The 27,244-nt window shown below is 43.0% G+C and overlaps 4 protein-coding genes across 4 annotated transcripts; 3 read left to right on the top strand and 1 right to left on the bottom strand.

Annotated features, from left to right (window-relative positions):
• Window positions 1-4,210: 4,210 nt before the first annotated feature.
• LOC133932744 (regulator of G-protein signaling 20) lies at window positions 4,211-8,908 on the top strand. Its single transcript, XM_062379563.1, has 5 exons — window positions 4,211-4,303; window positions 5,933-6,093; window positions 7,922-8,005; window positions 8,093-8,327; window positions 8,427-8,908. Exons 2-5 carry the CDS (start codon window positions 5,936-5,938, stop codon window positions 8,613-8,615), a joined length of 666 nt encoding a protein of 221 aa, XP_062235547.1. The 5' UTR covers window positions 4,211-4,303; window positions 5,933-5,935; the 3' UTR covers window positions 8,616-8,908.
• An 878-nt stretch (window positions 8,909-9,786) lies between these two features.
• On the bottom strand, window positions 9,787-13,599 carry lypla1 (lysophospholipase 1). Its single transcript, XM_062379562.1, has 9 exons — window positions 13,271-13,599; window positions 13,075-13,106; window positions 12,428-12,493; window positions 12,218-12,265; window positions 12,063-12,133; window positions 11,906-11,979; window positions 10,888-10,989; window positions 10,532-10,708; window positions 9,787-10,206 (listed from the first exon to the last, which is right to left on the bottom strand). The coding sequence occupies exons 1-9, from the start codon at window positions 13,337-13,339 to the stop codon at window positions 10,147-10,149; spliced, it is 699 nt and encodes a 232-aa protein (XP_062235546.1). The 5' UTR covers window positions 13,340-13,599; the 3' UTR covers window positions 9,787-10,146.
• Window positions 13,600-14,220: 621 nt separating this feature from the next.
• Window positions 14,221-16,386, top strand: mrpl15 (mitochondrial ribosomal protein L15). The gene is made up of 5 exons (XM_062379561.1): window positions 14,221-14,460; window positions 14,588-14,745; window positions 15,256-15,421; window positions 15,687-15,810; window positions 15,898-16,386. Exons 1-5 carry the CDS (start codon window positions 14,356-14,358, stop codon window positions 16,233-16,235), a joined length of 891 nt encoding a protein of 296 aa, XP_062235545.1. The 5' UTR covers window positions 14,221-14,355; the 3' UTR covers window positions 16,236-16,386.
• A 7,058-nt stretch (window positions 16,387-23,444) lies between these two features.
• On the top strand, window positions 23,445-24,623 carry sox32 (SRY-box transcription factor 32). The gene is made up of 2 exons (XM_062379928.1): window positions 23,445-23,751; window positions 23,950-24,623. Exons 1-2 carry the CDS (start codon window positions 23,445-23,447, stop codon window positions 24,621-24,623), a joined length of 981 nt encoding a protein of 326 aa, XP_062235912.1.
• Window positions 24,624-27,244: the final 2,621 nt, after the last annotated feature.

Here is a 27,244-nt window from a genome sequence, read left to right as displayed (position 1 = left end):
GTATGCCTGTAGACTTTCTGCTGCTGTTTGGCAGCGAATGAGGCGTGAATATGAAGTAGCCCTGTCCTCGTCACTCCATTACCTGCACTCTGTGCTGCTCATGACAGCCTCTTCCCCCTGGGAGTGCACACATCACATGCACTCTGACTGCAGGGCCATTGTGCTGGATCACATCATGATAGTGTTCTTTGTTGCTCTCCCCTGATTGTGTATATAGGTAGAGCACTTTAGATTGAATAGCAATGTGCAGAGCATTTCAAATCATACTATATACATTATTTTCCTTATATATAAGGAGTGCAGTAAAATTGGAAAGTACTCAGATTCCTTAAGTTTTCACATTTTGTGTAGCAGCATCTTATTATGAAGACCACTTTGCTCTCAGGATCCTTCAGTGCACCAATTTTTTTTTTTTATCCTGAGCTCTGCAGGCAGCTCTTTGGATTTCGTGGCTTGATTTTTGCTGCAATATGCTTTATAAGCGACGATACGTTATGTCCACTGGAGGGTTTCCTTTCAAATAATGTCACAACAGTAACAGTTGGGTTTACCACTGAAGGACTCAAATAAAGGTGTAGAAACATCTTCAGGATCAATAGGAGCCACCAGAGGAAAGCTAAGCTTCTGAAAACGTGTGTCGGTGATATTTCTGTTTTGCTTTATATGTGTCATTGTTTAATTATTATTTAAACTGTTGAAACGAGAGTCTTTCTTGAATCGGGAGTTATTGAGGTATAAAAGTATTAAAGTTGTAATTTACGCAAAAAAACAACAATCAGAGGAAATTCACAAAATAAATTGATTCTAAAAAGATCTTACATAATCCTGTAATAACTCTCAGATGCACCTTCTCCGCTGTGGGAACCTCTGGTCAACAGGCTTGTCTCTGTTCCAACATAATAATTAATCTGTGCACAAACCGACGCCCATAAATAAACGGTTCACACAGTTCGGTGTTGGAAGAACTTTTTTGGCCACAATCCCTCTTGACTCCTGCAGCATGAAGAACGGAGGCTGTCAGAATATTAATGCCCCGAGTATTTGAATAAAAATGTCACATCGGGTTATAATGTTTAGTTATCCTCAGCTAGAACATGAAATATGCATGTGGAATAACACTGAGCAGCCCAGCGTTGGAGCATTATTCACCATGCATGAAGATAGAGCAGGGGGAAGCCATCTTTAATTCAAGTCCTGTTCTCCAATGGTCAAACTTGCAAATCCTGCAAAGGTAATATTCATCTTTATGATTCCACCTCCCTGTTGGAAACAATCACAAAGATGATGTGTTCACTGTGAGGGTGTGTGACAGCGTGTCACTCTTCACAACCACAGACAAACACGTCTCCGATAACGACAACTACAACAAACTTTAGTCATCTGTGAACGGCCTGAAGGGAAACAGATGTATCTCTATCAACACCCGTTCCTGCAAACTCCTTATCTTATCAAAACGACAGAGTGATGGTGCTTCTCTCTGTCGAGCTGAGTGCAGTCGGATGTTCCCTGGTGCCCTCTCTCCTGCAGGCAGTGAGATCCCTTATAGCCGCCTGCAGCTGTTAAAGTCGTGGCGAGCCAATTTCCTCCAGCCTGAAAGCTTCGGAGTTCATTTGGAAATTAGCTGCAATTCGCTAACTGAGGGGATATTGTGCCTTTATGTGCATTGACATTTAAATTGGAAAAATGACTGCCCTTGAATGAGACCGCGTACTCGACTTCAACCTATTAAGCATTTCAAATATTCTAGAACATTAAATGAATAAAACATACTCATACGGAGATGTAGGTAAGTACTTCCAATGCATAATGAACTTCAACATTCACCCAATGACTGCAGAATGGTCAAATGACATTTTTACATTTGTAGGTTTTTGTACAGATTAAATAAATGAGAAATCATCTTTAGAGGAGATGATGGATTTTGTTACATTTCAACCAAGTAAGGCCTGTTTCCTTCTATTTCCAGTCTTTATAAAAACCTAATGTGCTTTACTGTACTTTATTGAAGTAAAAGATATGAGTTTTTTCCACCACTGGTTAATGATGTGAGTCTTCTGAGCCAGACTGGTACAACTGGTTTCCCTACATCAAGTCAAACACCGTCGGTGTGGTTGTGACACACAAGAGCCCAGAAAACAGGCAAAAAGAAAAACTATTAAATCTGAGTCAGATAAAAAAAAGATGAGGAATCATTATAACAGAAACCCCCGAGCTAAACCTCACAGTAAAAGATTACAGAGGGAAAAGACATGAGTGAAAAACAATCACTTTTCAGCCTCAACTCAGAGAAAGATTTTATTCAAAAGCCATAGATGGAAAAATGACTTGCAAAGAATGAAGCCCCAGACTGGGAGAGCAGGAACCATAATAATCAGAATGAGTGTAACTGCACATTCAGAGTGTTCCTCTCAGCTGGGATCGGCCTCAGCACACAGCACGTCGGCTGATTTACTCAACCTGTGTGTGTGGAGGCTGGATCCTGGACACTGCATTGGATCTGGAACCGATGCATCTTCAGTGGAGGGGGATCTGCTGACGGCCCGCGTGTCAGAAGGATGGAATGAATCACACATGTGCTTAAACGTGTGTCCCTGCTGTAGATCACGCTAACAGTTTTCTCACCAGAGAGCAGGCTCCATTAAAAAGGCAATTCCTCTCAAAGATTACCACGGCTACAAGACGTGTGATTTATGGCGAGGCTCGGACACAGAGGCTTGTGTATATTAATTTGTTTTATATTTGTTTCATCGTGGAAGTGGACGGGTATTCACAATCTGTGGCTATCAGCATTTAGCATATTTCCCATGTCATATTTGCAGCTTCAGCTGAAGGAGATAATCTCAAATTTAGATGAGCTTCCCACCACTGTGTGTGTTGAGGTGATAGAATATTTATATATATATATATATATATATATATATATATATATATATATTTATATATATACTGTATATGTGTGACTAAGCTGTGAGATAAATAAATTCAAGTTGAGATTTTCTGATTATGCAGCAGCTGGATATTTAAGAGCACATCAATGAAAAGGAAAGGTGCAAATATATTTTAGTTGGTTTACTGTTATTTACTCATCAAATGGGGCCGAACTTTTTTATCTGGCCTGTAAAGTACTTTGTAGAAGTGCCATATTAATAGATTTCATTATTATTACTACAGGGTTTGTTAACCCCTGATGTTTTGTCTTTTTTGTATGCAGTCTTTTTGTGGGTTTTCTGGTCCAACCATATAACATTTGTTTTTTACAAACTTTAAGTGTTTTTCATAAATGTTGTGTTTTGTGAAATATTGTGATTTATTGAATTATTCGGTTTTGTGAAATGTTGCTGTGATTTGAACGTAGAAAGTAGCATCAAATGAAAACACATTGATTAACTTAAGGATACATTTTCTCTTTATTTGCATATAGGAGTCAGACCCTTTTGATGAGACACTGAATGGATAAACAAATTATGTGAAATTATAATAATAATCACTCGTATTTTTGATGGCTATAGACAGACCTGCTTCATTGATGAAGTATATTTGTCTAACGGCAGCTCTGCAGGGAACCTGAAGGCTCATCTGAACTCACAGAGTCCTGAAGGTCAAACTGAAACCATGCAGGGTTGGATTTCATCACGCAGCCACTTGCTTTTTAAATCACTCAATCAACCTATTTGTATTGGTTTCCACTTTTTTTGTGGTGGGGGGGGGGGGGTCCTACAATCTGTTAAAATAGATCTTCACCGGCCCCTGGTGGACACAGGAGGTACTGGGCCTCCTTGGCGCACGAGAGGAAGGCGAAGCTGCAGATGTGGGAGATGGCATTTCCAGATGTTTGATTGAATTATTCAGAGAAACGCGTCCTCGCCAAACAGTAACAGACACGTCAGTGACACGAGCATTTGTTTTTTAATATCAATACATTTTAAGGATTTATGATAAAACTGTTTTAGGGAAATACTTTTGATAGGGATGAAAACAAATACGAATTTAACATATATCTGCGTAATGTATACGGGTGGAAATTATCAAAATGGCAGAAAGATTATGCGTCATCAAACAATTAGATCAGTAATAAATAGTGGACATCTCAGCAGCATCCGTCCTGCAGGAGCTGGTGTGTGTGTCTCTGTGCACATTGTGTCCTGGTCGTTCGTGCACGGGCGCACAGAAGAGAAAAAAAATCTCTTCACATTTGCAGGGGACGCATGCGCGTAGGAGAAACCAACTGGTTTGTGTCAAGTCGAGGCAGACGGATGTGATCGAGCCAAAAAATCACCTGTATTCATGCATTCATGGTGACACAGTGAGTACACGGTTATCTGTGATTTGTGTAGACAACGTAGGTCTCTGGAAGCCATTATTTAAAAGGGAAAATCCTCACGTGTGTGCGTAATTTGTGGAGAATCAGGCGGATGATTTCAGGATCCAGTGAGGAGCATCTTAATCTGGATTTTTCCAGCGAGCAGAAATGTGAGGATTCGTGTTGGACAATTCCTCCATAATATGATCTGTATAATAATATGACTTCATGTTCAAAATGGTGTAAGGATCCGCAGATATTCTGCTTTTTGGCCTTAAAGAGTAAAAATCCGCCTGTTCTGCAAATTATCAGCTTTACCGATCAAATAATTTCATTATGCGTCTATAAATGGCTGCATGCTGCTTGCTTTAGGGAGAATCGACTGTGTGTGCGCGTGTGCGTGTGTGTGTGTATGTGTGGCTGCATCCTCCGGAGGATGCGACTGATGGATGCGATGGCTGCGGTGCAACAGTAACGCCTTGTCGCTATCATTGCTGCTCATCCCTCACAGACAGAGAGAGGGATGGAGGATGAGAAAGGAAGAGTGGGGAGGAGAAGATGAGGGAGGAGAGAGGATGTAGGAGGAGAGAGGAGGATAAATTGGCAGAGAGGATAGAGGAGGAGAAGATGGGGAAGGAAGAAGTACTTTGGTGAGAGGTGAAGAGAGGATGGATGAAGAGAGAGGAAGAGAGAGGGAGGAGAGATGAGGAGAGAGGATGGAGGAGGAGAAGATGGGGAAGGAAGGACGACAGAGAAGTAATTTGGTGAGAGGTGAAGAGAGGATGGATGAAGAGAGAGGAGGAGAAATTGGGAGAGAGGAGGAGAGAGGATGGAGAAGAGAGGTTGGAGGAGAGAAGATGAAGAACAGAGGATCGAGCTGAGAGAAGGAGGAGAGATGAGAAGAGAGGATGGAGGAGGAGAAATTGGGAGAGAGGATGGATAGAAGAGGAGGAGACAGAATGGAGGAGAGAGGAGGGAGAGGAGAGGAGGAGAGAGGATAGGGGATAAAGGAGAGAGGATGGAGAGAGGATGGAGGAGAGAGCAGGAGAGAGGAGGAGAGAGGAGGACACAGGATGGAGGAGGGAGGAGGAAACAGGATGGAGGAGAGAGGATAGGGGATAGAGGAGAGAGGATGGAGAGAGGATGGAGGAGAGAGGAGGAGAGAGGAGGAGACAGGATGGAGGAGAGAGGAGGAGACAGGAGGAGACAGGATGGAGGAGAGAGGAGGAGAGAGGATAGGGGATAGAGGAGAGGATGGAGAGAGAATGGAGAGGTGGTTTTGTTATGATCTGGAGCTGTTTGCTCTGGGTTATCAGAACCTCTACACACCACACTTTCTATTATTATTACTATTGATTGCTGAAGTTGACCCCCACGCGTCACGACCCTTCATTCCTCAACACACGACCTCCAACGCCTCGAGCCGCGGGAGAACATTCTCAGCAGATAAGAATTCACAGGATTTCAGAAAGACTCCGGCCTCCTGTCCCATCTTTAATCTGGTGTGATTTCTTTGACTGTGATGTCAAGATGCTCCGGCTTAATGCGGTAATAATCTTCCAGTGAATCCGCCCCCCCCCCCCCTCTCTCTCTCCCTATGTCTCTCTCTCTCTCTCGTCTTCTCGGTTGCAGTCCATGGGCTCAGAGCGGCAGGAGATGCGAAAGAGACAGATGCAGGTTCATCAGGAAGCAGCTGCCAGTGTCCTCCAAGCCCGCAACAGAATGGGAAACACCCCCACCAACGCCTCAAACGCCTGCTGCTTCTGCTGGTGCTGCTGCTGTAGCTGCTCCTGGTAACCACACACACACACACACATACACACACACACACACACACACACACACACACACACACACACACACACACACACACACACACAAACACACACAAACACACACAAGTGCATGCAGCCAGGGCCGGATCTGGGAAGCAGGTGGTCCAAGGCACAGGGGTGGGAGAGGGGACCAATGGCGTAATTTCTGGATTCCGTTTGCAAGAACGCAAAGGGTCAGTGCGAGTGCGAGGGACACACAACTGGAAAAATACAAATAAGATGACGAGATTTGAGAGCTTTTGACGATAAGGTCAGACATGTATGTGGAACTTATACGTCATGTTCCGCCTCCTGCATGATGTACAGAGGCTCCACCCCTCACCTAAACGCTCCGGAAAATCACCTGCTGCGTTTTAAATATGTTAAAGAGAAACTCCAGATAATCTCCGGACCCAATTTCCAGGACATTTTCGGCAGCAAATTGCTGTTTTAATTTATATTTAGATATCAATTATCAATGAATGTAGTCAAGGTTTGCCTCGATGCAGTGATGCAGACTTTAGACTCTTGCATATTTGCTTTGGAAAATGTTGGTATTAAATTGGAGCGTGGGAATTCTTCCTGTCCTTGCGGGTTGTCACGTGAGGCCGATATCACTCCTGCTCTCATTCAGCCTCTCATTGGAGGATGCATCTTCCCTTTCGGCCTCCATCCCCACACCATGACCCCAGGAAAGCACATTGTGGGGGTCCAGTGACCCAGCTCATTGGACGGAGGCCTCTGGGGTCTTAATCTGCTTTGGAGTTATCAACCGTTTACTCAAGCGTCCTCTGAGCTCAGCCAACCTGTTGTGTGCAGAACGCAGCCGATTTAATTCACTCCACTGGGGATGAGTAAAAGGTTTTATCTGTACATCTACGTGGGTTCCGGCTAATTGTTGTGCAGCTACAACGGCCACATTCCCAGATGAGGCGGCTCACAGCGGACCCTCACCTGAACCAATTAGTCCACAGCCAGCTGCTACACGAGGTGTTGGGAACATTTTAATTACGCACAGTGTTCCCCCACAGGACGAGGTGGACAGTTGACACACTTACCGAAATTTGCTAAACGCTCCCAGTGGATCATTCAGGATCTACTGTAGCTGTTGTGTTCATGTGAATGTGGAGCAAAACAACATATAGAACACGCAAGTCTCCACCAAGTTGGAAGAGAGGAAACCAACGTGAGCGATTGATTCTCAACACAGGGCGGCACGGTGGTCCACTGGTTGGCACCCTCACCTCACAAGGAAGTTCCCAGTTGGAATCCCAGTGTGGCGTCTGCACGTTTTCTCACACAGTCTTCCGACAGGTTGGGGTTAATTGGAAACTCAATTTAAAAAACGCGGTGGAGTTTGCATGTTGTCCCGGTGTCTCTGTGGGTTTTCTCCTCCAGGCTTCCTACCACCGTCCAAGAGATGCAGATTGGGGTTAGGTTGATGATGCGTGTTGGTTCTGTATATGCTGGCGACCTGTCTAGCTGGTGTACCCATATCAGCTGGGATTGGCTCCAGCTCCCCCCAACGGCCCTTCAGAGGATCAGGGTTTTAGATAACGGGTGGATGGATCCTTCCAATGATCTTGAGACCCACAAGGACCCACGAGGGTGTAATGTTGTAATGTGTCCACTAATTATCGGCCATGCAGTAAAATATAGATACTGCAACTTAATGTGTTATTTTTAGTTAGAAAATCTGACAGTTAAAGCACTGGAGCTATTTTTAACTGGTGGGAAAATCAAATCTCCTTTTTGACAAGTTACTTTAAATATCTTCAAGAAGCTCTCACTGTGTTCCTTCCTCCAGTTTGACTGTTCGAAGTGAAGATGAGACAGTTCAAAGATCCACTTTTGATCGTAGGACCGAGGGAATAACTAACTGTGAAGAAAGGTAACGGATAATCAGTTGAAATCTTCCCTCAGAACTCCAAACTCCATAATCATTTGGAGAAATAACAATGAATCCTTGTGTTTGAAGCCCTAAGCCCACTCTGGAAGATGCCCGCTCCTGGACCATGTCATTCGAGAGGGTGATGAAAAGTGCGGCGGGTCGCGGCAGCTTCAGGCAGTTCCTGCGGACGGAGTTCAGCGAGGAGAACATGATGTTCTGGATCGCGTGTGAGGAACTGAAGAAGGAGACCAACAAGACTGTGGTGGAGGAGAAGGTCCGTCAAATATACGAGGACTTCATCTCCATCCTTTCCCCTAAAGAGGTGAGGGAGGAGCACTGTTTATCAACTAATTGATTTCCTTACTTGGCTCTATATAAGGTTTTGCATTTAATTGATCACTCATCTCCTCGTGTCCTCCAGGTGAGTTTGGATTCTCGCGTCCGGGAGGTGATCAACCGCAACATGCTGGAGCCGACCTCGCACACGTTCGACGACGCCCAGCAGCAGATCTACACGCTGATGCAGAGAGACTCGTACCCCCGCTTCATAAACTCCACAGAGTACACGGACCTGCTGAAGAGCCTGGAGGAGCCCCCCCCTGAGCCCTAGACCCTCCACTGCCACACACACACTTAGCTTTTCAAAATGGCGCATGCGTCCCCCCCCCCCAACCCCATACACCCACCCAACCGAAGGAGTTTTGTGTTCTGCTATTTAAAGAAAGACAGACAGGAAAATGAACACTTCTTTGTCCGGCTGTAACTGCTGTTTATTACACATGATTAGCTTTTCCAAAACCCTCGGAACAAACAAGGACTAATGCTCGGTCCGTTACTTGTTTGAGAACATATCTATATTTTTATATATTCCCTAGCGCTTGTATTGCACTTTTCTACCTTGTTAAATGAGGGAAAGCATGTATCTGTGAGCACTGCATTTGTATTTAGGTATGTTGTGAGCCTTAATGCATATCCAGTTCTTGTAGAAGCTAGTAGTTAACAGTAATTGAAGAAGAAGGAAAGTGCCTTGGAATAAGATCCTCTACACTCGCACCTTCGGTCTGACGTGAACGGTGCGACAACGACTTCACATGTTGGTGCTTTCAGCTCTTCACAAAGAAAATACATTTTTACGTCTCAACGAGCTGATTAACCCGGAAAAATAGATCGTCTGTGTGTTTCAATACTGTGATATTAGTCAAACTATATTTAAATTAAACATAACAGGGAGATATCAACTGAATACGTGACCACGACCACTGATATATTTGTGTATTTAAAAAAATGACTTTGTGAAATAGTTATTTGATTCTCACAACTTCAATAAAGCACAATCCTATGTTGATTTCGCCGTCATGTGATGTGAGCATCCACAAAATCTACCACTGTGTCTCTTATGGTAAAATACATTATTTGACATGTTTATACATGGATTGCACATTAAGCTGATTTAATATTATACTTTTATTTGCATATGGACGGTTTTCAAGTCATGTATTTTGAGATTTGTTTAACTGAGTATTCTGAGTAATATCGTAAAGTTTGTTTTGTTTTGTGTTTTAGAAAATACTGATCGAGTTACAGAAAGCCAAGCTCATGTCCTCGAGTTGATTGTTCACTAACAAATTCAAAAAGTGTTAAAGTTACAACAATTAAAAACATAAGAAGACCAGGATATATTAAAATCTGAGTAGACGGATTAATGCCATGATTCATTGTGCTTCTTAATCTCCTAATAAACTCACTTCAATAATACTAAAAATACACAGGATTGAGTAAAACATGTTAACAACAGGCCATTTATTTTAAGATAGTAAGTAATAAACCATAACGTGTAGCCCTAGTTATTCCAGTTCATGTGTTCTGCAGTTAATGGCTTGTCTCGATGGCGAATAGCGTTAAAATCAAGCAACTAAAGTTACTCTACTGTAACACTGAGATATCGTGTGTGGCTCCAGGTTCAGGAAGCAGCTTCGTTTCAGTCGTGCTTCTCCCGAGCGAACGGGCAGCAGCTCCCGGTCTCGTCCGGCTCGATGAGTAGCAGCGTGGTTTTTATTGACAGATAAGTCGGTGGTTCATTGAGTCCTCAAGTCACAATGGACTCTGATGGTGTTGTGCTTTGTACAGATTCTCCCCGAGGTTCATTCATCGCTGATGGAAGGAAGCTGCTTCTCGATGAACCGTTTGACATCCACCATTTCCTGCAGATACAGAAGGAAACGTTTGTTAAATGTCACATATGAATTCACTGAATCTGGATAATTATTTTGATCTGTAACAAATTGCACACACTCATTAATAATCACAATTACATTCATCAAGATCCATGAATTATTTTCTGAAAAATTAAGGAAATAAATAAAATCCTATCTAAAAATGTTACAGAAAGTGAAAAAAGAAAATCCTGGATGTGGAGTTATTTCAATCCTGCTATTTTACAAACAAACGCAGACGAAAACCAGAAGTAACAAAACACAGAATGCAAATAGACGTCCAAGGTGAAGATGGGACTTCCCCCCCACCCACCTCGGGACAGGCGCTGTGAGGTAGTCCTCGGTACGACTTGAAGGTGATGTTGGAAGGATTGATGAGACTTTTCATCTTCTCCGCCGTCTGGGCACCGAACATGAAGGGGACCAGGGGGTCGGCATCTCCGTGGCATTGTAACACATGCATGTCCTTGTTAGCACTGCTGGCCGACGCCTGAGGGCAGAAGAGATTAGGATTATGACAGATTATGATTTGGCCAAGAGACACCACTGAAAGGATTACTTTAATATTCTGGTATAATACCTAAATAGCTTCTCAAGAATTTGCATTTAAGAAAATAAACCTCTTAAAAACCGGTGCAGATGCAGCATCATGCTTTTATTTTGTTTCACCTGAGGGAAGGAGTTGCGCAGAGGAAGCCAGCAGCTCAGTGCGACCACTCCTGCAAGTTTCTGCTGAGTCGTCAGAGCCGTGTAGAGAGACAACGCTCCACCCTGGAAAAATTAACCAACACAACATGACACAACTCTCCACATCTTTATTATCAACAGAGACAACGAGTATAAAACATCACAACAGCAAAGAATGGAGACAATTTTAGTTTCATACTGAGTATTTATAAAAAGACCCCCCCCTCCCCGATTGCTATAATCTATTATTTCATCATTTAAAACTAATTTCAGTTTTGTCCACTTGCACATTTAATCGAATGTGCGTGTTGCTGCACACAAGCAACGCTGCCAACTCATGTGTTGACCTTGTGGTCGAATCTAAAAGGAATCGCTCGGGGGGGTGTGTGCCAAAATATTTCTTGGCCAGGCTACACAACATCATCTCTACTGGTTGTCTAGCAACAGCAAAGAAACAAGAAATAGTCGCACATATATATAATCCACCGCGGAGGCGAAATGCTGTAAGATTTCTGCACAGATAAAACAAACAAGATGTAGTTTGTTGATTAACGAGCTGTGAGGGGCCGGTAGGTTGATTTTGTGAAACTTAGGACGGAGCAAGGCCAGATGTTTACCTCTGTTTCCAGAGCAATCTACCCTGATGTCGGCTGTAGCATCATATTCAATGGACAGACATGGTTTTTAATCTCCTCATGTAACTCACACTCAGAAAGGGGATTAAGCATATTACCCAAAGTGTTGCACAGTAGTTTGGCTCTTACATGTAATTTCTATCAGGTCTTTAATTCCACTCATTAAAATTCTGTTTTAAATCACGTGCTTTGATTTAACCCTCACTAGCTCTTTCCGGTATGTGTTTAGATTTGAGTCTGCTTGTTGAGAGGTGTATTTATGTATCTGTTAGATATTTAAATACATTATGCACATAAGCGGTGAATCACAGTAAAACAGAAAACTGTGTTATGTAACGCATCATCTGCCCACATGCCACACTCACCTGTGAAAAACCACCCAGGAGAATTCTGTGTGAAGGAATTCCATTCTTCACCTCTTGGTCTATCAAGGCTTTAACTGTGAAAAACACAACTTCTTTAAGCAAACTGCTTCACTTCCGTGACACGTACACAAAGGTTCAACAGATTTAACACACGTACCGTTCTCTGATGCTCTTTTGATTCCACTCGCATCTTCATCTGCGTCGGGGCTCAACCCGTAGATATCAAACCTGTAAGTGAGAAATCAAACGTGAGGCTCAACGTGTATTTAACAACTTTACAGTCCAATATGTTTTCAATCCCTCCACACTCACCAGGAAGGCATGGACATTCTCATGTTCAGAGAAACAGGCATGGTGGGACTGCAACCATCAGAGACAAGAAACATCACGATTTAGGTTAGATGCAAAAAAACAGACCGTAAAGACAGCGTCAACAATAAACATTGAATTAAAGCAATGAATTAACGATCTTTAAAGACTTTTTACAAGACTTGCAGACGCCGCGCAGGAGGGAACACTCACGCATGTGGACAGATGTATTTCACATGTGGTATCCTGATGCCTGCGAAAGCCTCTGCCCAGCCATGCCTGTCAGAACGGAGATCAAACCCAGTTCAATACAGTTGGTTGAGGAAGACTTTAAAATAGCAAAAATGTAATGGGCCATTTCATTGTCCATTCATTTATTGTGCTATTTCTGTCATGCAAATACCTTTAGCCCATCAACTGCTGGTCTCACAACATATTACTGGATTAATATGACTAATTGATTGATATGAACTAGTTTTGCCGCTGGTTAAGGTTGAGTGGGTGTATTTGAAATACTTGGCTAGCTGTGAATTTCCCTCCTTGAATTATGTCTAAATCTGACACAGCACCGTTACTTTCACTCATTTATTCACTTCCTATTTGATCCACTAAATTTGTAATTCCTCTTAATATATTTTTCAATTGTCTTTTTTTGTATTGTGTTGTGTGTTGAGTTATGTTGTATTTAACAAAGGAATTTCCTAGTTTGGGATCAATAATCTACATCTATCTATCCCTCTTATTTAAGACCCTTTGACTTTGAAATGTAAATATCTAATATTAATAATCTGAATCTGCAAAGAAACAAGTAAACAACGTATAACTCTTGTATAAGAAAAAAAAGAAGATGCAGTTCTCACCCAGTATCACCAAGGCCATGCAGAAAGATCACCTGTAAGAAGAAACACACACAGCTCTTGACTCAGGCAAGTTCAGCAGTGTGTGTGTGTGTGTGTGTGTGTGGGGAGTGGGGGTGTATACATGTAGCATGTGAAGCTAACAACTGTTGTGGGATGTGTAAAAACAATGAGAGCACGTGTGCACGCGGGGTCTCACCGCCGCAGTGGCTTTGCGGGCAGCAGGCACGATGGCAGGTAAAGGCGCTGACATGTTGTTGCCGCACATGCAGCGCGCGGGCTGCGGGTGCGTGGAGAGAAGTCAGCCGCTGTTAGCTAACCACGTAAACACCCCCCACCTCCACCTCCACCAAACAACTGTCACCACGGGCCCGGAAATGGAGGTCGAAGTCCTGCCGGCCTCCCTACGGCTCGGGCGGGTTGAGGGTTCGAGTCCGTCCGGAGGTTCCGCGCAGAACCACAAGCACTCCGTGGATCAGTGGAACCGAGACTCACGAGCGGAGTAGACTCACCTCTGAGCCCCACCCCCTGCGCTGCCTGATTGGCTGGCGCCAGAGGTCGTTCGTGAGACAGGGGCAGCAATTGGTTGACTTGGACTGTCAATGAGGTGTCCTTTAGTTAAATCCCCAACGATGACAGCAGAGCGCAAAACAATGAGATTATACATCAATACGAGTATTAAACAACAACAACAAATATTAACATGAACATTAGACTCTTTAAATTTAGTACGCATTTTAGCATCTAAGTATATTACATTGGGTCTGCTTACTACGGTGGCCGAGAGAGCTCAACGCACTACAAATAGCGATAATGACACCGGAAATGTTTCCAGAGGACACAAAAAAGTGATGAACCTGGCTGCAGTCAGATGCTTTGTGAAGTTTACCCATCACTGGCAGGCAGCAGACTGAACAACAGCCAAGCTCATCACTCTTTTGGGTCCCCTAGAAAAACATCCGTTGGCATTTCTTTATTTTTTCTGCTTATGTGTCTTGTCAGATTGATGACGTTTTGTTCAAGTGTTTTTTCCTATTTAGGTGTGTTTTCTTAATTCTCTGTGAGTTGAGTTTACCCATAAAGTAATTTTATTTGATGTTCTACTTTTATAACACAAATATTTAATGAAACTCAACAAAAGTCAACTAAATCCGAACAAAAGCACTCCACAGTTGAAATGGAGTGTATGCTCTTGTTTTGATAACGTCACGTACTTCCGCTCCCCTCTGTCACGTGACCCCGGTGTCCTTGCCTTAGCATCACTGACATGTGAGCAGCACAGACATGTCTGTCCCTAAACTACCCGGAGCCAAAGCTTTAGGTGTTTTACAAACCTTACCGCGGATCAGTCTGGCGAACCTGCGGCCTGAGCCCGGATCCAAAAAGGAGGTAAAGCTTCTACGTTCCCACCTGTGTTTTGATTGTCTTTAGCATGCAAGCTACTGCTAGCATCGCCTGTTAGCATGTGTCCCCCAGTGAATGGTTATAAACAACCCGTTCGTGTTGTGTGCTGCAGGACAGACGCAGGGGCAGAGGACAGCATGGAGGCAACAGGAGCGGCAGAGGACACAAGGGAGAGCGGCAGAGAGGGAACCGGCCCCGGCTGGGCTTCGAGGGGGGACAGACCCCCTTCTACCTGGTGATCCCCAAATATGGCTTCAATGAAGGACACAGGTAAACACACCGGCTGCCACACCTCTACCAGTGACGTCTGATTGGGTTCAATGTTATTACCAGGTAAACAAATGCACATTAAAAGTGAACTCTTGGTAACTGTCATGATGCATCCATCAGTGACAACATGACAAGTGCACAACAAACCTGTGTTTGTGGAGCAGAAATAAAAAGTAATATTCCCCCAAATGAATCAACGGGTTAGACAGAAAGAGGAAAGGTTAAGTATATACCATATAACTAATTCACATTAATAATAATAACTTTTTATTTCTAACTTGAGTTTTGTTATTACTCTAATTCGAGTTTACTGACTGCAAATAAACAAGACAACATTCAGTGCTGCATCAATGGACGTATATAAGAGAAGATGTTGTTTTGTTTCTTTCTTTCAATAAAGTTCTTTTGAATCACTTATATTTACCATATATTCCTGATAGGTTTTACAAATTAGTTCCTACAGTAGAAACTCAGCTCATCTAATTACAACGCGTTTGTCTTCTTCTTCAGTCGCCGTCCTCAGTACCAGCCTCTGTCTCTGAGACGTCTGCAGTACCTGATTGATTTGGGACGAGTGGACACGACCCAGCCCATAGACCTGACACAGCTGGTCAACGGCCGAGGCGTGACGATACAGCCTCTGAAGAGGGACTATGGAGTCCAGCTTGTTGATGAGGTAAAGGCTGCATGATTGGAGCAAAGTATCAAAACATCTTAAAACCTTTACTCTAATCTCTCAAAGCTGTTAAAGTGCTTTTTGGTTTAGACAAAAGAAACACAGATAGAACAGGTAACTTCAGGCTCTTCTAATCATCTTGGGCCAGAAGGTGGCGCCACACAACAGCATTGTCCCTGTGACGGACACAGATCAAGATGTGGTTGTTGACCCCTGTCTTTTTTTACCATGCAAGTTCACCTTACATGTGTTTGTTGTGTTCTAGGGTGCCAGTAAGTTTGCTGCAAAAATCCACATTGAGGTTCAGAGAGCTTCTGAAGGAGCCATCGCTGCCATCGAGAGGAATGGAGGCGTCATCACGACCAGTTTCTACGACCCTATTAGTCTCGGTAATTAATGAAGGATCCGTCTTGTGAACTCACTCATCTTGTTGCATTTTTAAAACAGACGCTTGACATATATTTTCCCTTTTACAGGCATCCTCATCAAGCCGGTGCCGTTCTTCTTGCGTGGGCAGCCTATTCCAAAGCGAATGTTGCCGGGACAGGAAATGGTCCCGTACTACATGAATGCTGAGAACCGTGGTTACATGGCGGACCCGGAGAAGATCCACCAGGCCCGGTTAGCCCTGGCCCAGAAGTATGGATATATTTTGCCAGACATTTCAAAGGATGAACTGTATCACATGCTCTCCATGAGGAAGGATGTACGACAGATCTTCTTTGGCCTCGCTCCCGGCTGGGTCGTTAACATGACGGAGAAGAAGATACTGAAACCCACTGATGAGAAACTGCTTAAATATTACAGTTCATAGGTGTGAGGGTCAAATTTGTACATTAAAATCTGAGTTTTGCATATTAAAAAACATGTGAAGTATAAGATTTGTTTCCATATTCAATTAAAAAACATAGAAAATCTGAATTCTGTGTTTAAAGTGTTGTCATTAAACTTTATCTTGAAAACTACATTTCCCAATATATTAGATTTTTGACTGGATTTAATTTTTAGGATCTTGGAAAATATATCTACAAAATGTTTGATCCAACATTCACAAGCATTATTTTGAGTGGCCGACATCTGACAACCCTGTGTCGTAGCTTGACCCGGGGCCCGTGCTGCATGATGGAAGGAACGTGAACTGTAACAGGTGAGGGGGAAATAAGGAAAATAAGATAACTCAAAGAATGAAAACAGGAAACAGATGCCTGGTGATGTGTGTTACTTGCGAAATGAGTTGCCTAGGCCCGAGAAGGGGAGTTTGAAATTAGTCATAGGCAGCTGTATCCTGGTGTGGACGTTCAAAAGATCCCTCTCCCCCTCCTCTCGGAACACAATCACAGGCAAACACATATATACAAACTTCACCCGGTTATGCGTTAGGAGACATAAATTGACATGAGGAAATGTTGCTGCTTTGATATTGAATGATATCACACAGAAGAAACACTTATTCCTAATGTGGTGTTCATGATACTCACAATATTCACACGATCACTGAGTATAAATATATTAAATCAGAGCCAGGCTGGTGAAATACTGAATCTCATTGAGATTTTTTTTGCAATATAACACTCAACACTTGGATTTACACCTTCCCTGCATCAGAATATGTTGGTGTGTGTCTTTTGCCTGGATTATGCCCCCCCCCCCCCCCCCCCCCAGCCGCCTGTATCTGAACTCTCCATTATGGCTGTGTTTATTTTGTGAAGTCCAAATGGCACACCCGCTATAAATAACTTGGTATTTTACGCTGATATTGTCTTAAGCAACGCTGCCATAGAATTTGTGCTGGTATAAAAACATTTTATCAAAGGAAGCATATGTTTGTGTGTGTGTGTGTGTGTGTGTGTGTGTCTCTGCTAGACCACGAGCATTGTGTTTCTTTACAAAGTCCCCATGTTTAGCACAAATTTAAGGAGACGTGACAGGAATAAGCTTGTGAGCTAAATATAATGAGTTTAAAATAAATAAGTTCTTCATCCAAAACTGTATTTAAAAAGTAAATTTCTTGGAGCGTTTGCCAAATTTCATAATGTTCTGCCGCCGTGTCAAAGGTCACGCTTTGATGACTTTGCTGGAGGTTCCCTGAACGTTTTCCTGATTCTCAAGTATCTAATAAACTACACAAGAGGTGGATACATACACAGACGTCCCTGCCAGGAAAACAAGCCCAAATCCTTACAGCATAATACTTTAAATAAATCACGCCACAGGAAAGAAACAGCACAATCATTGTTTATGGCAGAACTACGGGGCTTATCTTCAAAGCAGCAGATCCTTTTGAATTTGTATCAGGTCTCAGACGAGCAGAAGAGAGAGAGAGAGAGCGTGTCTACGGAGGGAGAGGCACATACGTCGGCTCTTTGTGGTCCGCAGAGACAGTTTGCATAAAAAGAATCAAAAGAAATTGAATCAAGAAGCAGCTCCTGTCTGGAACACAGTCATTCACTTTGGCTGTTTTGGGCTGGAATTTTATCTCAGGGTTTCTGCTGCAAATAATCTAATGTCTGGGTCTAACCAGTTCACACTATTTAATTAAACATTCAGGCTGCTGCTGCTGCTGGAGCTGAACAGGCCTGGTTGTTGTGGTTATCTGCTGCCTTGAATGAGCCGTTTAAGACAGACACAGATATCATGGAGTCTCACAGGTCTCAGTCTAGTTCCAGTTAATAATTAGGGCTAATTACAGCTAAACGCTGGCCCTCGTTCTCCCCTGTCTGCCCAGGAGAGACGTGTGGCCCAGGTCTGGGATCAAGGTCAGACTCACGCATGACGATTCGCCACCAGAAAGACTGATGTAAGAAAAGTTTCTGTTGCAAAAGCTCGGCTGCCTGGATGTGACAGACTTATTCAGTTCCTCAGATAAGACTCTTATCAGCGGCCGGCGTAGAATACAATTCCTTCTCCACAAAGAAGAGCTGCTGTTTTCCAGCTGGAGTGGAGCTTTACCTCATCAGACAGCTGAGATAGAATTAGACCGTGACACAGAGCGTGGTGGAAGAAGTGATTTGCTCTCGCCACTCATTTCATTTCCTTCACTCCTGAGCACAAAGAACATTTAATCAACAGTTCTGCAGATGTGCCAGTTTCCTCCAGCAGGTTAATTTACAACTGCAGTTCAGACCAGGGAAGTGACAGGTAAAGAAATGATTAAAACACTGAGCTGCATACGACACAGTATTAATAAGATTCCAGGCAAAATCATATTTTAATTGAAACATAAACATACATTCATCTGTCGATCTCATTGATCATTAAAACTGTCAATCACACACGTTGAAAGAGCGGTTCATTTTCCATCTTTCTAAAAACCCTCAAATCATTAAATGTAAAAACAAACTTTAAAAAAATTTAAATAAGTTGGCTCTTTTAAAATATTTAATTTAGTAATCCCTTTTCTCACCCTAATATAGAAACATTTCATGCCATACTTAGTTGTATTTTTCATGACTTTATCTTTCACATTCTCACATTCTCTGTTGTATTGTGAGGAACTCATGTCATATTTTACCTCATGTAAAAGACAAACCAAAGGTCAAAGGTCATATACAATGGCTTGTTTTATCTCTGTAAAATTCCAAAACATACAGATGTTCTTTTTTACAATGAGGAAAGCTGTGAATAAAGGACAAAGACTAATGATGAAAACTGAGAGAATGGATTGACTGAAGGACGTGTAGCACCCAAAAGAGCTGTTGTTTGTTATTTCTATGTGACTGAAAATATAAATTAAATCTTTATTATAAAAATAAGGAAAAGCAGTCAATCCTCTCATTTGTATGAAGCAGGAAATAAGACGCGTTTATCATTTCTGATTGATTGATTATACGATCGCTTGATTATCAAAATGTGGAGCTGACAGTTGCTGAGATTTTTATAAGTGACTTAACAAAAATAAAAACCACTGCAGATGTGTGGCCGTCCTCCCGCCTCGTGTCTTTTTGCTGCACCCTGCACGTTGCACCACCTGTGGGCCTGCGTGAGTCTTGAGTGTTGAGCTCTGTTTGAAGTCTGGCTGAGCCGGGGCCCTGTTATCTGCATTCAGAGGTGGGGGCGTCATTGTGTTCCGCTAATGAGGCCACATTAAGCCTGTCTACTCCAGGGGGCATGTAATCCTCTCAGCTGGCCTGACGTAGGTGAGGGCCGGGCAGGGCGCTGTTTACACGGGGAGTGTGGAGGCTAGCACCCTGAACCCGTCGAGCCTCAGCCTATATCTGCTCAAACATGTGATTAAGAAGGAGGGTGGGGGTCTCAGACCACTGCATAGAATGGTGTCTGAGTGACGACAGAGTATATCTTGATGCTGGCCTGCTGTGCCCATACAATACAGCACAATGCAATACAGTCCCTCGCTGCGAAGATCACGGTCACCTGACACAACACTGTTATATCCCCCTCACACCTTCCAGCCATGAAACAATGCAGCTCTTTATGAATGAGCCACTGTAAGGAAAGTCGGTGGGATGGCACCGGTGGCAGGTTGGCATACAGTGCTTCATTATCAGAGGTCAAGAAGACACCGACCTCCTGCCTGTACACTCCTGCAGCTCCCTTACGGAAAGTCCATGCACCAAACATCCAAATACAAGATCCGTACACGACAGAGGTGAAGCAAGGGGCGTCATCTCAGGGACAAGAAGGTCCATGCGAGCAAAACCTTGAAATCCAAGCTCAGGTAGAACATCCATCATGTGAGGAGCTCAGATTCCAGTCAACGTTCAACCCAGACGTCATCCAGAGCAGCCAGGGATCCATGAGGGCCCAAGTCGTCCCAGCTTGAGGATGACATGTCTGTCGTCCTGCAGGTCCACAGCTCTACCTGTGCCCAGCTCCACCGTCAATGATCCTCAGCGCAGGAGGAGAGGAGTGTCCATATATATGAGTTCTGTCCAATACAATGGCACATTGTGATCACAAAGCTGCAGAGAACAATCCCTATTCAGAAAAGCATAGTGGCCATTCAGGTGCAGCACTCTGCTTGTTTGGTGATGGGACAATGCTATGATACCCTACTGTCCTCTCACAGATTAGGATTCATTAAGAGGAACAGAATAAAGGACCAATATCAGCCAAAATAAAACTTTATAAACATCCTGCTCGTGATTTAAGACACAAAATGAACCGAACGTCTAAACGTTCGTTCCAGATATGAGAATTAAAAACACTGTCTATTATTTACTGAACTCCCAGAAAGGCTCTGTCGAAACTAACGTTATTGTATTCACGCTGTGTCCTTCAGGCTAATTGATTAAATCCATTAGCGCTTTTCACCGTGCATTGGAGCGTGTGTCAAGGTTTAACACCGGGATGTGGATTCAACTTCTAATTCTGACAACCTGCGAAAAAAGAGGGACTCAACCCCCCCACACCCACCGCTCACACAAACCCAGACACCGATGGTTCATTTAGGATCATTTCTAATATAGAAATAAAGATATTAACGAGGCTGGATTTATTGATTTCCTTTGATTTTTAATTAACTCCCCTTCAAAGCCACACGTCGGTTTATCAGTCCCCAGCGACGACGGAGGGTTTAAATCAAAGCTCAGTTTAAAGAGCACGCGTTCAATCGCTTCTCTTATTGAATCTTCCACAGTCTTGATTAAGATCACGCTCCATCAAGGCTGCGTGATGTACTCAACACTCCGCGGGGTCAAAGTCCCAAAATGCTGCAGAACTGGAACAGTCCTGCAGACTTTAATCAAACACACATGTTTCGAACGTTGTCCTGCAACTTTCTGACACTTAAAAAGTTGTGAAATTAAACTTTAAACACTGATTTCCCTCTTGCGTAATCGCAACTCTGCTCCAAACCTCACCACACTGCACATCGGTCGTTTACAATGTGAAGAGGCCGCATAAGTGACTCTTCTGTCGGGGACAAAGCTGTGCAGGTGTGGGTAAATCACCGAGGCACTGCTCCGGTCCGTGTATATTGCAGATTTAACGTCGCCGCCGTCTGCGTAATGACATCCATTGTTCACACGGTGTTTGGTCATCAGGGCCAAAGGACAAATATTCATTGAAACCATAGAGAGGAAGCGAGCACCTGTAACTGCGTCCTGTCACATTCAGGAGGGATCACACGCCTCAGGAGTTTCTGCAGAGTGGATACACAACTTTTACAATTACCCTGATGTCATTACGGGTCCATATTCATGTGTTGTGAGACTGCACGACAAACTGTGGTGTTTCTGTGACGATGTCACTGCACTGTTTGATTATAAATACACAGTAAATATGAGTGTTGAATAAATGTGTTGAATAAATCGATCATTTTTTTATTTTTCAGAATTCTGTGAGCTTTTTTATGTTTATATTATTTTGTGTTTAAAACAAATTTGTTGTGTCAAATGAGTACCGGCAAAGTAAGAGCATCTACGACTAAAAACACTTCTCAATCTTGAATTTTAAAGTTTTCTATACCCTCCACTAATTTTAAATAACCCACGAGCTGTTGACAAACTGAAACGTATCCATGTTAGGCTGTATATTACTGTGTTTAATCTTATTCCTGTGTGTATTCATATTTCAGAGGACTGGCAAAGTGAGCATTTCGAGGATTTTTCCCAATAAACATGACAATAAAGACTTAATTCTCGAATATTGAGTTTTCTGTTTTCATTTGTGCAGCATTCATTCCAAATAATCTTGTTTTTGGAGGATTTGCAAAGTAATAATTCCACGTTTTTTTCTGTATAAATTATAATAGACTCTTTGGTTTCATTTTTAAATTTTTTCTTTGTGCTTCACTGATTATAAATAGCACATGAACTGTCAGAATGAAATGGTGCACGTTAGCCTGAGAGAGGGGAACAAAGTGCCAACAGTCATCCTCTATTAGTTTCTGTGAGTCTGAACCTCATTTGAATACACTTTGATCCGGGACCTCTACTGCAGGGAGACACTGTTATTTCTCCTTCTCCTTCTTCTTCAGAGTAATACCTCCAGCACAGCTAACGAGTCTCTTTCTCTCTCCTTCTCTGTGATGTGCTGAGGATGAAGCGATCACGCCCCTCACCTATCAGTTTTTTTTGTGTGTTGGCCAAATATTTGTGCGCGGTAATCGTGTAATAAACGCGCCTTGATCATGTTTGTTTCAGTCGTGTAAAGTGAACTCTGATAGAGACAGAGGACGGCCGATAAGAGCCCAGAGCCACAATGTAATTACTAACCAGCGCTGTCACGGAAAACTTTGATATTCACCTATCAATACCTGCCTATCAGGGGCTATTGATTAGATTCCTTCTCTCTGATCGGATTTATTCCTAATATGCTTATTTATGCTTTAAGAGGATGAAACATGTTAACTCGTACTTTATTCTCCTCAATGAAAGTCCCACGTGTCTGGAACCTGGAGAATGAATGCTCAAAATATAAACTTCATTTGACTTCACAAAGTGCTTTACGAGTTTAAAATGAAAAGATTTGAAGGCAAACTATAGGAAGATAGTTAAAAAGCAAATATCAAGAACAAATTTAATTTAATTTAATTTAAGATTATCTATATTCAATTTGAAAACAGCTAAAGAGCACAGATACAGAAATAAAAATCTTCTGGATAAGTATGATTCAAGATTTTACATCCATAAGACTACTCTATATTTATATCATATAGTAAAACATTGAATATAACTTTGTTTGTTATAAGTTTTATAGGAAGGAAGACGGTTCCTATGACTTCTTGTTTATTCAGATCCCTAAATGCGTAAATCCGGTGCCATGAGGTCTGAATCCCATTTGGCTCAATCAGGAGATTCAATTACTTGTTGATTGTTTAAAATGACATAAGAGTCTGTAGTTGTGGTTTATTACAGACTCTCAACTCCCATCTGAAGTTTCGTGGGATCGTGGGCTGGGGCGTCACTTGGGGCCTATCGCTGCTCCGAGGAGACACCTGGAATTCACACCTAAAATCCACTCCTCCTGGCCTCCTATTGGTGGAGCTGCAGCATATATCCGGGCCCGTGCATCACAGTAAGGTACCATGACAGCGGCCTGCAGCCAAGACATCAGCCCCACTATGCGTCTCAGCCAAAACACTGCTGCCTTCCAGCGCTGCGCAAAGAGCTCCATGTTCGAGAGCGACGACTCCGGCTCGGCAGACGTGGAGCCGATGGGCGAGGTGCGCTCCCCGAGCTCGGGGCCCCCCAGCCCGGTGTCCGTGAACTCGGACTCCAGCTGCCACAGCCCCGAGGCCAAGTCTTCCTCCGCGCAGATGAGGGTGAGGAGGCCGCTGAACGCCTTCATCATCTGGACCAAAGAGGAGCGCAGGCGGCTGGCGCAGCTCAACCCAGACCTGGAGAACACGGACCTCAGCAAAATACTCGGTAAGACTTTGATTTATAACCTGAAAAAATGTGATTGACGTGAGAAGCTGCTTTTTGAGTTCTCCTGAGAGGTCTGCCAATGTAATGTTTGTAGATCTTCAGCCTAGAAATGATCTTAAACGTCACATTTAACTTTTTACTAGCTGTTATTAGTCAGTAGATTATAAACAGATCACTAACTCCAATGTGTTCCTGCAGGAAAGACCTGGAAGGCCATGTCCCTGGCTGAGAAGCGTCCCTACATGCAGGAGGCCGAGCGGCTGAGGGTCCAGCACACCGTCGATTATCCCAACTACAAGTACAGGCCGCGCCGGAGGAAGCAGCTGAAGAAGAGCTCCAAGGTGCAGACGGCTGAGGCCTCCATGCCCTCGCTGTGCAGCCCAGGCCTCGCGGTGCCCTACAACCTCACCTACCTGCTCCAGAACCAGCAGCCGCACTTCCCCAACTCGCCCTCTTACCCAGCTAACTTCACCACCCCTCTGTACAGCAGCTACCAGAACACACTGGTTTACCCGGACTCAGCAGCAGCAGCAGAAGCTTTCTCCAATAAGCCGGTGCTGTACTCAAATCCGGCCGCTTACCCTGCAGAGCACCAGCTGTACTTCGGAGGTCAGCAGGGTCACGTGCAGTACGGCTTCCCAGCAGGGCCCCACGCCGAGCAGGGGGAGTCCCGGGTCTACGGGGGCCCGCTGAGTCCGGCCGGGCCCTCCCTGGAGTTCTACCTGGAGCAGGTTCAGATGGACATGCTGTACGACCTGGACCGCAGCGAGTTCGAACAGTACCTGGGTCCCACTCCCAACAGGCCTGAGGCAGTGGATCCCAGCAGCTACCACCAGCAGAGCAGCCACAGAGAGGGCCGCTCGGTGTCATGAAGAGACGGACGCTCGTCTATTTATTTAAATTATTTCACTCGATAAAGACTGCTGACGGTGTAAATTGTGCATATGTGTTGTTGAATAAGTGTGTTAAACGATAAGTGCAATGTCTTCAATTGTAAATATGATGCATCAATAAATAAGTTTAATTCAACTTCCAACCATCTGCTGCAGATTAATACACAAAACCTCATTATGGGTCACGGCCACGAAAACAATGGATTCACTTCCCAGAATGCAACTTGGTTAAAAGCATTATGTCTCTCTGTTAGCTCAACCAGTGATGTAACCCATGATGACATCACTGGGGGGGTTATCTCAGGTGGTGGTCAAGACTTATTTAGATGTTTGTGAATTAGATGTAAGTCTCAGTATATAAACATTTAATAAATGGTCTCTAAGATACAATTCTAACTCAGATCAGAAGAGATAATAAACATAAATATAATAAAACATAGTTGTAATAGAATAGTTATCATCTGAAGGAGAAGTGTTGACGAAACATTAATAAAGTACTTACAAGTGCATAAGTCAAAGTAGGTTACAGTGTTTTATAAATCTTTAATTTAATGTTTTTATCCTGTTAAATAGAGGACCTGAAGAAAAGTGTCACCCTCTGTGTTTAGGTGTTTCTCCTGCCGACCACATGATGTTGTGATGATATTATTGCAGCCGTACACAAACGAACCCGGTGGCAGAAGCAAATCTGTTGACTCGCTGTTTTATCTCCATCCACACGTCTTTCTTGGCTCACAGAGGGAAACAGGGCGGGCGTCAGGGACATAAACTTCCCAACTTCCTGTTTCATTTTAAAACATGTCACAAAGGCTCTAAAAATACGTCCGAAAAATCGACATATCTCCAAACTCTCCGCCAAGTGTTTATCCATTTCCAAAAAATGTTTACTTCCCCGGCCTTGTGTTCTCTGAGTTTGAGCCTTGAGCTTGAACTTTGTCCTGAGGAGACACGAGAGAGGGGACGCTCCGACACGTCAGGTGGGATGAACAACTCCAAAGGTCCCACTCAGGGAAAATCAAAGACAAAAAAAAAAATTAGATTTATGGAATTGTTTTTCAGGCAATTACACCATTTAAACATGTTGTGTGTCAACAAAACAGTTGAGATCTTCATTCACATTAAAAGTACAAATGTTAAATTATAAATAATTCCCACATACAATATTATAATCACCTTGTAAAAGGATTTTCTGACATGTCTGGTGTTTATGGTGACTGTTACAGATGATCAAAATAAATAAAATAAACTGTATCATTATAAAAAGACAACAAACTTATCTTAATTATCATTATTATTATCTTAATAATGCAGTTACTTAAAACTTGATCAGCCACAATGTCCCAAACAAACATTTTGTCTTATTAAAAATGCAAATGTACATTTTAAGTATGATCCTTGATTTATCACATTAACAATTTTCATTGGAAAGGCCAAAATGTACATGCTAATACAATTTTGTTGAATCACACTGACAACTGATCACCATCAAGTTTGTATTTATGGATTTTTTTTTGTGTTTTTGCAAAGAGAAATGTTCACAACACAACCTTTACCAACATTTGACATCTTAACCATGTTTTTGAAAAAAAACATGCATTTACAAAATGTAGTCCAGGAAACACTCAAACACTAAAATGACACTAGATCAAAAGATATATTTAAATACAATGTGAAAACCGCTTGTAAACACAACCCAATCTTCACTGGACTGCCCGAGATGGATCCGTCAGGCTCAGAAGAACTAAATCAACTAGTTCAACATGTGCTCCACTAAACAGTTTGTGTTCTTTCTATATCAGAGGGGGGAAATGTTGTGATGGAAATCAGATCTTAACGCGCTGGAAGGAAGTGGACGGGCACGGCGTCGGAGGGAAGGATGACCTCGCTCTGGAGGAGCCAGCAGAAGAGCTGATTAGGAAAGTGAAGACCTGCTGCCGAGTGCGACGCCACCTGAATGAGCGGAAGAAACCTGACGTCAGAGCAACTCCCAGGACGATGTTACAAAACACGCTGTGAAATGCAGAATGGGCTGAAAATCGTTTGACGCGAGAGAGAGAGAAAATGTAACGACATCCAAAAAGCTTGTGTCTGTCCTTATTTTTCCACTTTGATTTATGAACTTGAACCTGAAGCCGTTGGTCCGACTTGTTTTTCTCAGACTTTGGCCCCCGAGCAACAATTAATGAGCAGTCGCAGGAACTTCCTGAAGGAAAAACAACTGGATGATATCAGAGGTTCAGGTGAAAATATCATCAACAGTAAACAGTGGTGGAAATGGCAGCTGGACAAATCAGATACCTTCTGTTTCGCTTATGAAACTGGAGGATTTTTAAATATTTACAAGGCCGTGTTTTCAAACAGGCTTCTGGTTTATGAAATGATACAAAACAACTAGGAGTGAATGTGGAAGCTCCCCTGTTTTTTGAAGGGCAAAACACAGTGTTCATAGATTAAATTGAGGCTTTAAAACATCCTCACAAATATTTTTGATCTAATTTTACTTATTTCTCTATTCAAGTATTCAAAGAATTGATGCTCAGGTCAGAAATGTGCCCACAGAGGAATATTTGACCTTATCAGTGGTGAAAAATGTGAAGAAT

The sequence above is a fragment of the Platichthys flesus genome, chromosome 21 (genome assembly GCF_949316205.1).
Source record: "Platichthys flesus chromosome 21, fPlaFle2.1, whole genome shotgun sequence".
In the NCBI taxonomy this organism is placed as follows: Eukaryota; Metazoa; Chordata; class Actinopteri; order Pleuronectiformes; family Pleuronectidae; genus Platichthys; species Platichthys flesus.
Note: the sequence above shows the minus strand (reverse complement) of the source record. Positions and strands in the feature narration are given on the sequence as shown.

Excerpts from the sequence above, each read along its gene's own strand:
- LOC133932744 (XM_062379563.1), top strand. The coding sequence starts at position 5,936 with ATGGGCTCAGAGCGGCAGGAGATGCGAAAGAGACAGATGCAGGTTCAT. Across the intron at positions 6,094-7,921 it reads TGCTGCTGTAGCTGCTCCTG|TTTGACTGTTCGAAGTGAAG; the intron begins GTAACCACACAC and ends TCCTTCCTCCAG. Across the intron at positions 8,006-8,092 it reads ATAACTAACTGTGAAGAAAG|CCCTAAGCCCACTCTGGAAG; the intron begins GTAACGGATAAT and ends TTGTGTTTGAAG.
- lypla1 (XM_062379562.1), bottom strand. The coding sequence starts at position 13,339 with ATGTGCGGCAACAACATGTCAGCGCCTTTACCTGCCATCGTGCCTGCT. Across the intron at positions 13,107-13,270 it reads CCCGCAAAGCCACTGCGGCG|GTGATCTTTCTGCATGGCCT; the intron begins GTGAGACCCCGC and ends TTCTTCTTACAG. Across the intron at positions 12,134-12,217 it reads AGAATGTCCATGCCTTCCTG|GTTTGATATCTACGGGTTGA; the intron begins GTGAGTGTGGAG and ends TCTCACTTACAG.
- mrpl15 (XM_062379561.1), top strand. The coding sequence starts at position 14,356 with ATGTCTGTCCCTAAACTACCCGGAGCCAAAGCTTTAGGTGTTTTACAA. Across the intron at positions 14,461-14,587 it reads AGCCCGGATCCAAAAAGGAG|GACAGACGCAGGGGCAGAGG; the intron begins GTAAAGCTTCTA and ends TGTGTGCTGCAG. Across the intron at positions 14,746-15,255 it reads GGCTTCAATGAAGGACACAG|TCGCCGTCCTCAGTACCAGC; the intron begins GTAAACACACCG and ends CTTCTTCTTCAG.
- sox32 (XM_062379928.1), top strand. The coding sequence starts at position 23,445 with ATGCGTCTCAGCCAAAACACTGCTGCCTTCCAGCGCTGCGCAAAGAGC. Across the intron at positions 23,752-23,949 it reads GGACCTCAGCAAAATACTCG|GAAAGACCTGGAAGGCCATG; the intron begins GTAAGACTTTGA and ends GTGTTCCTGCAG.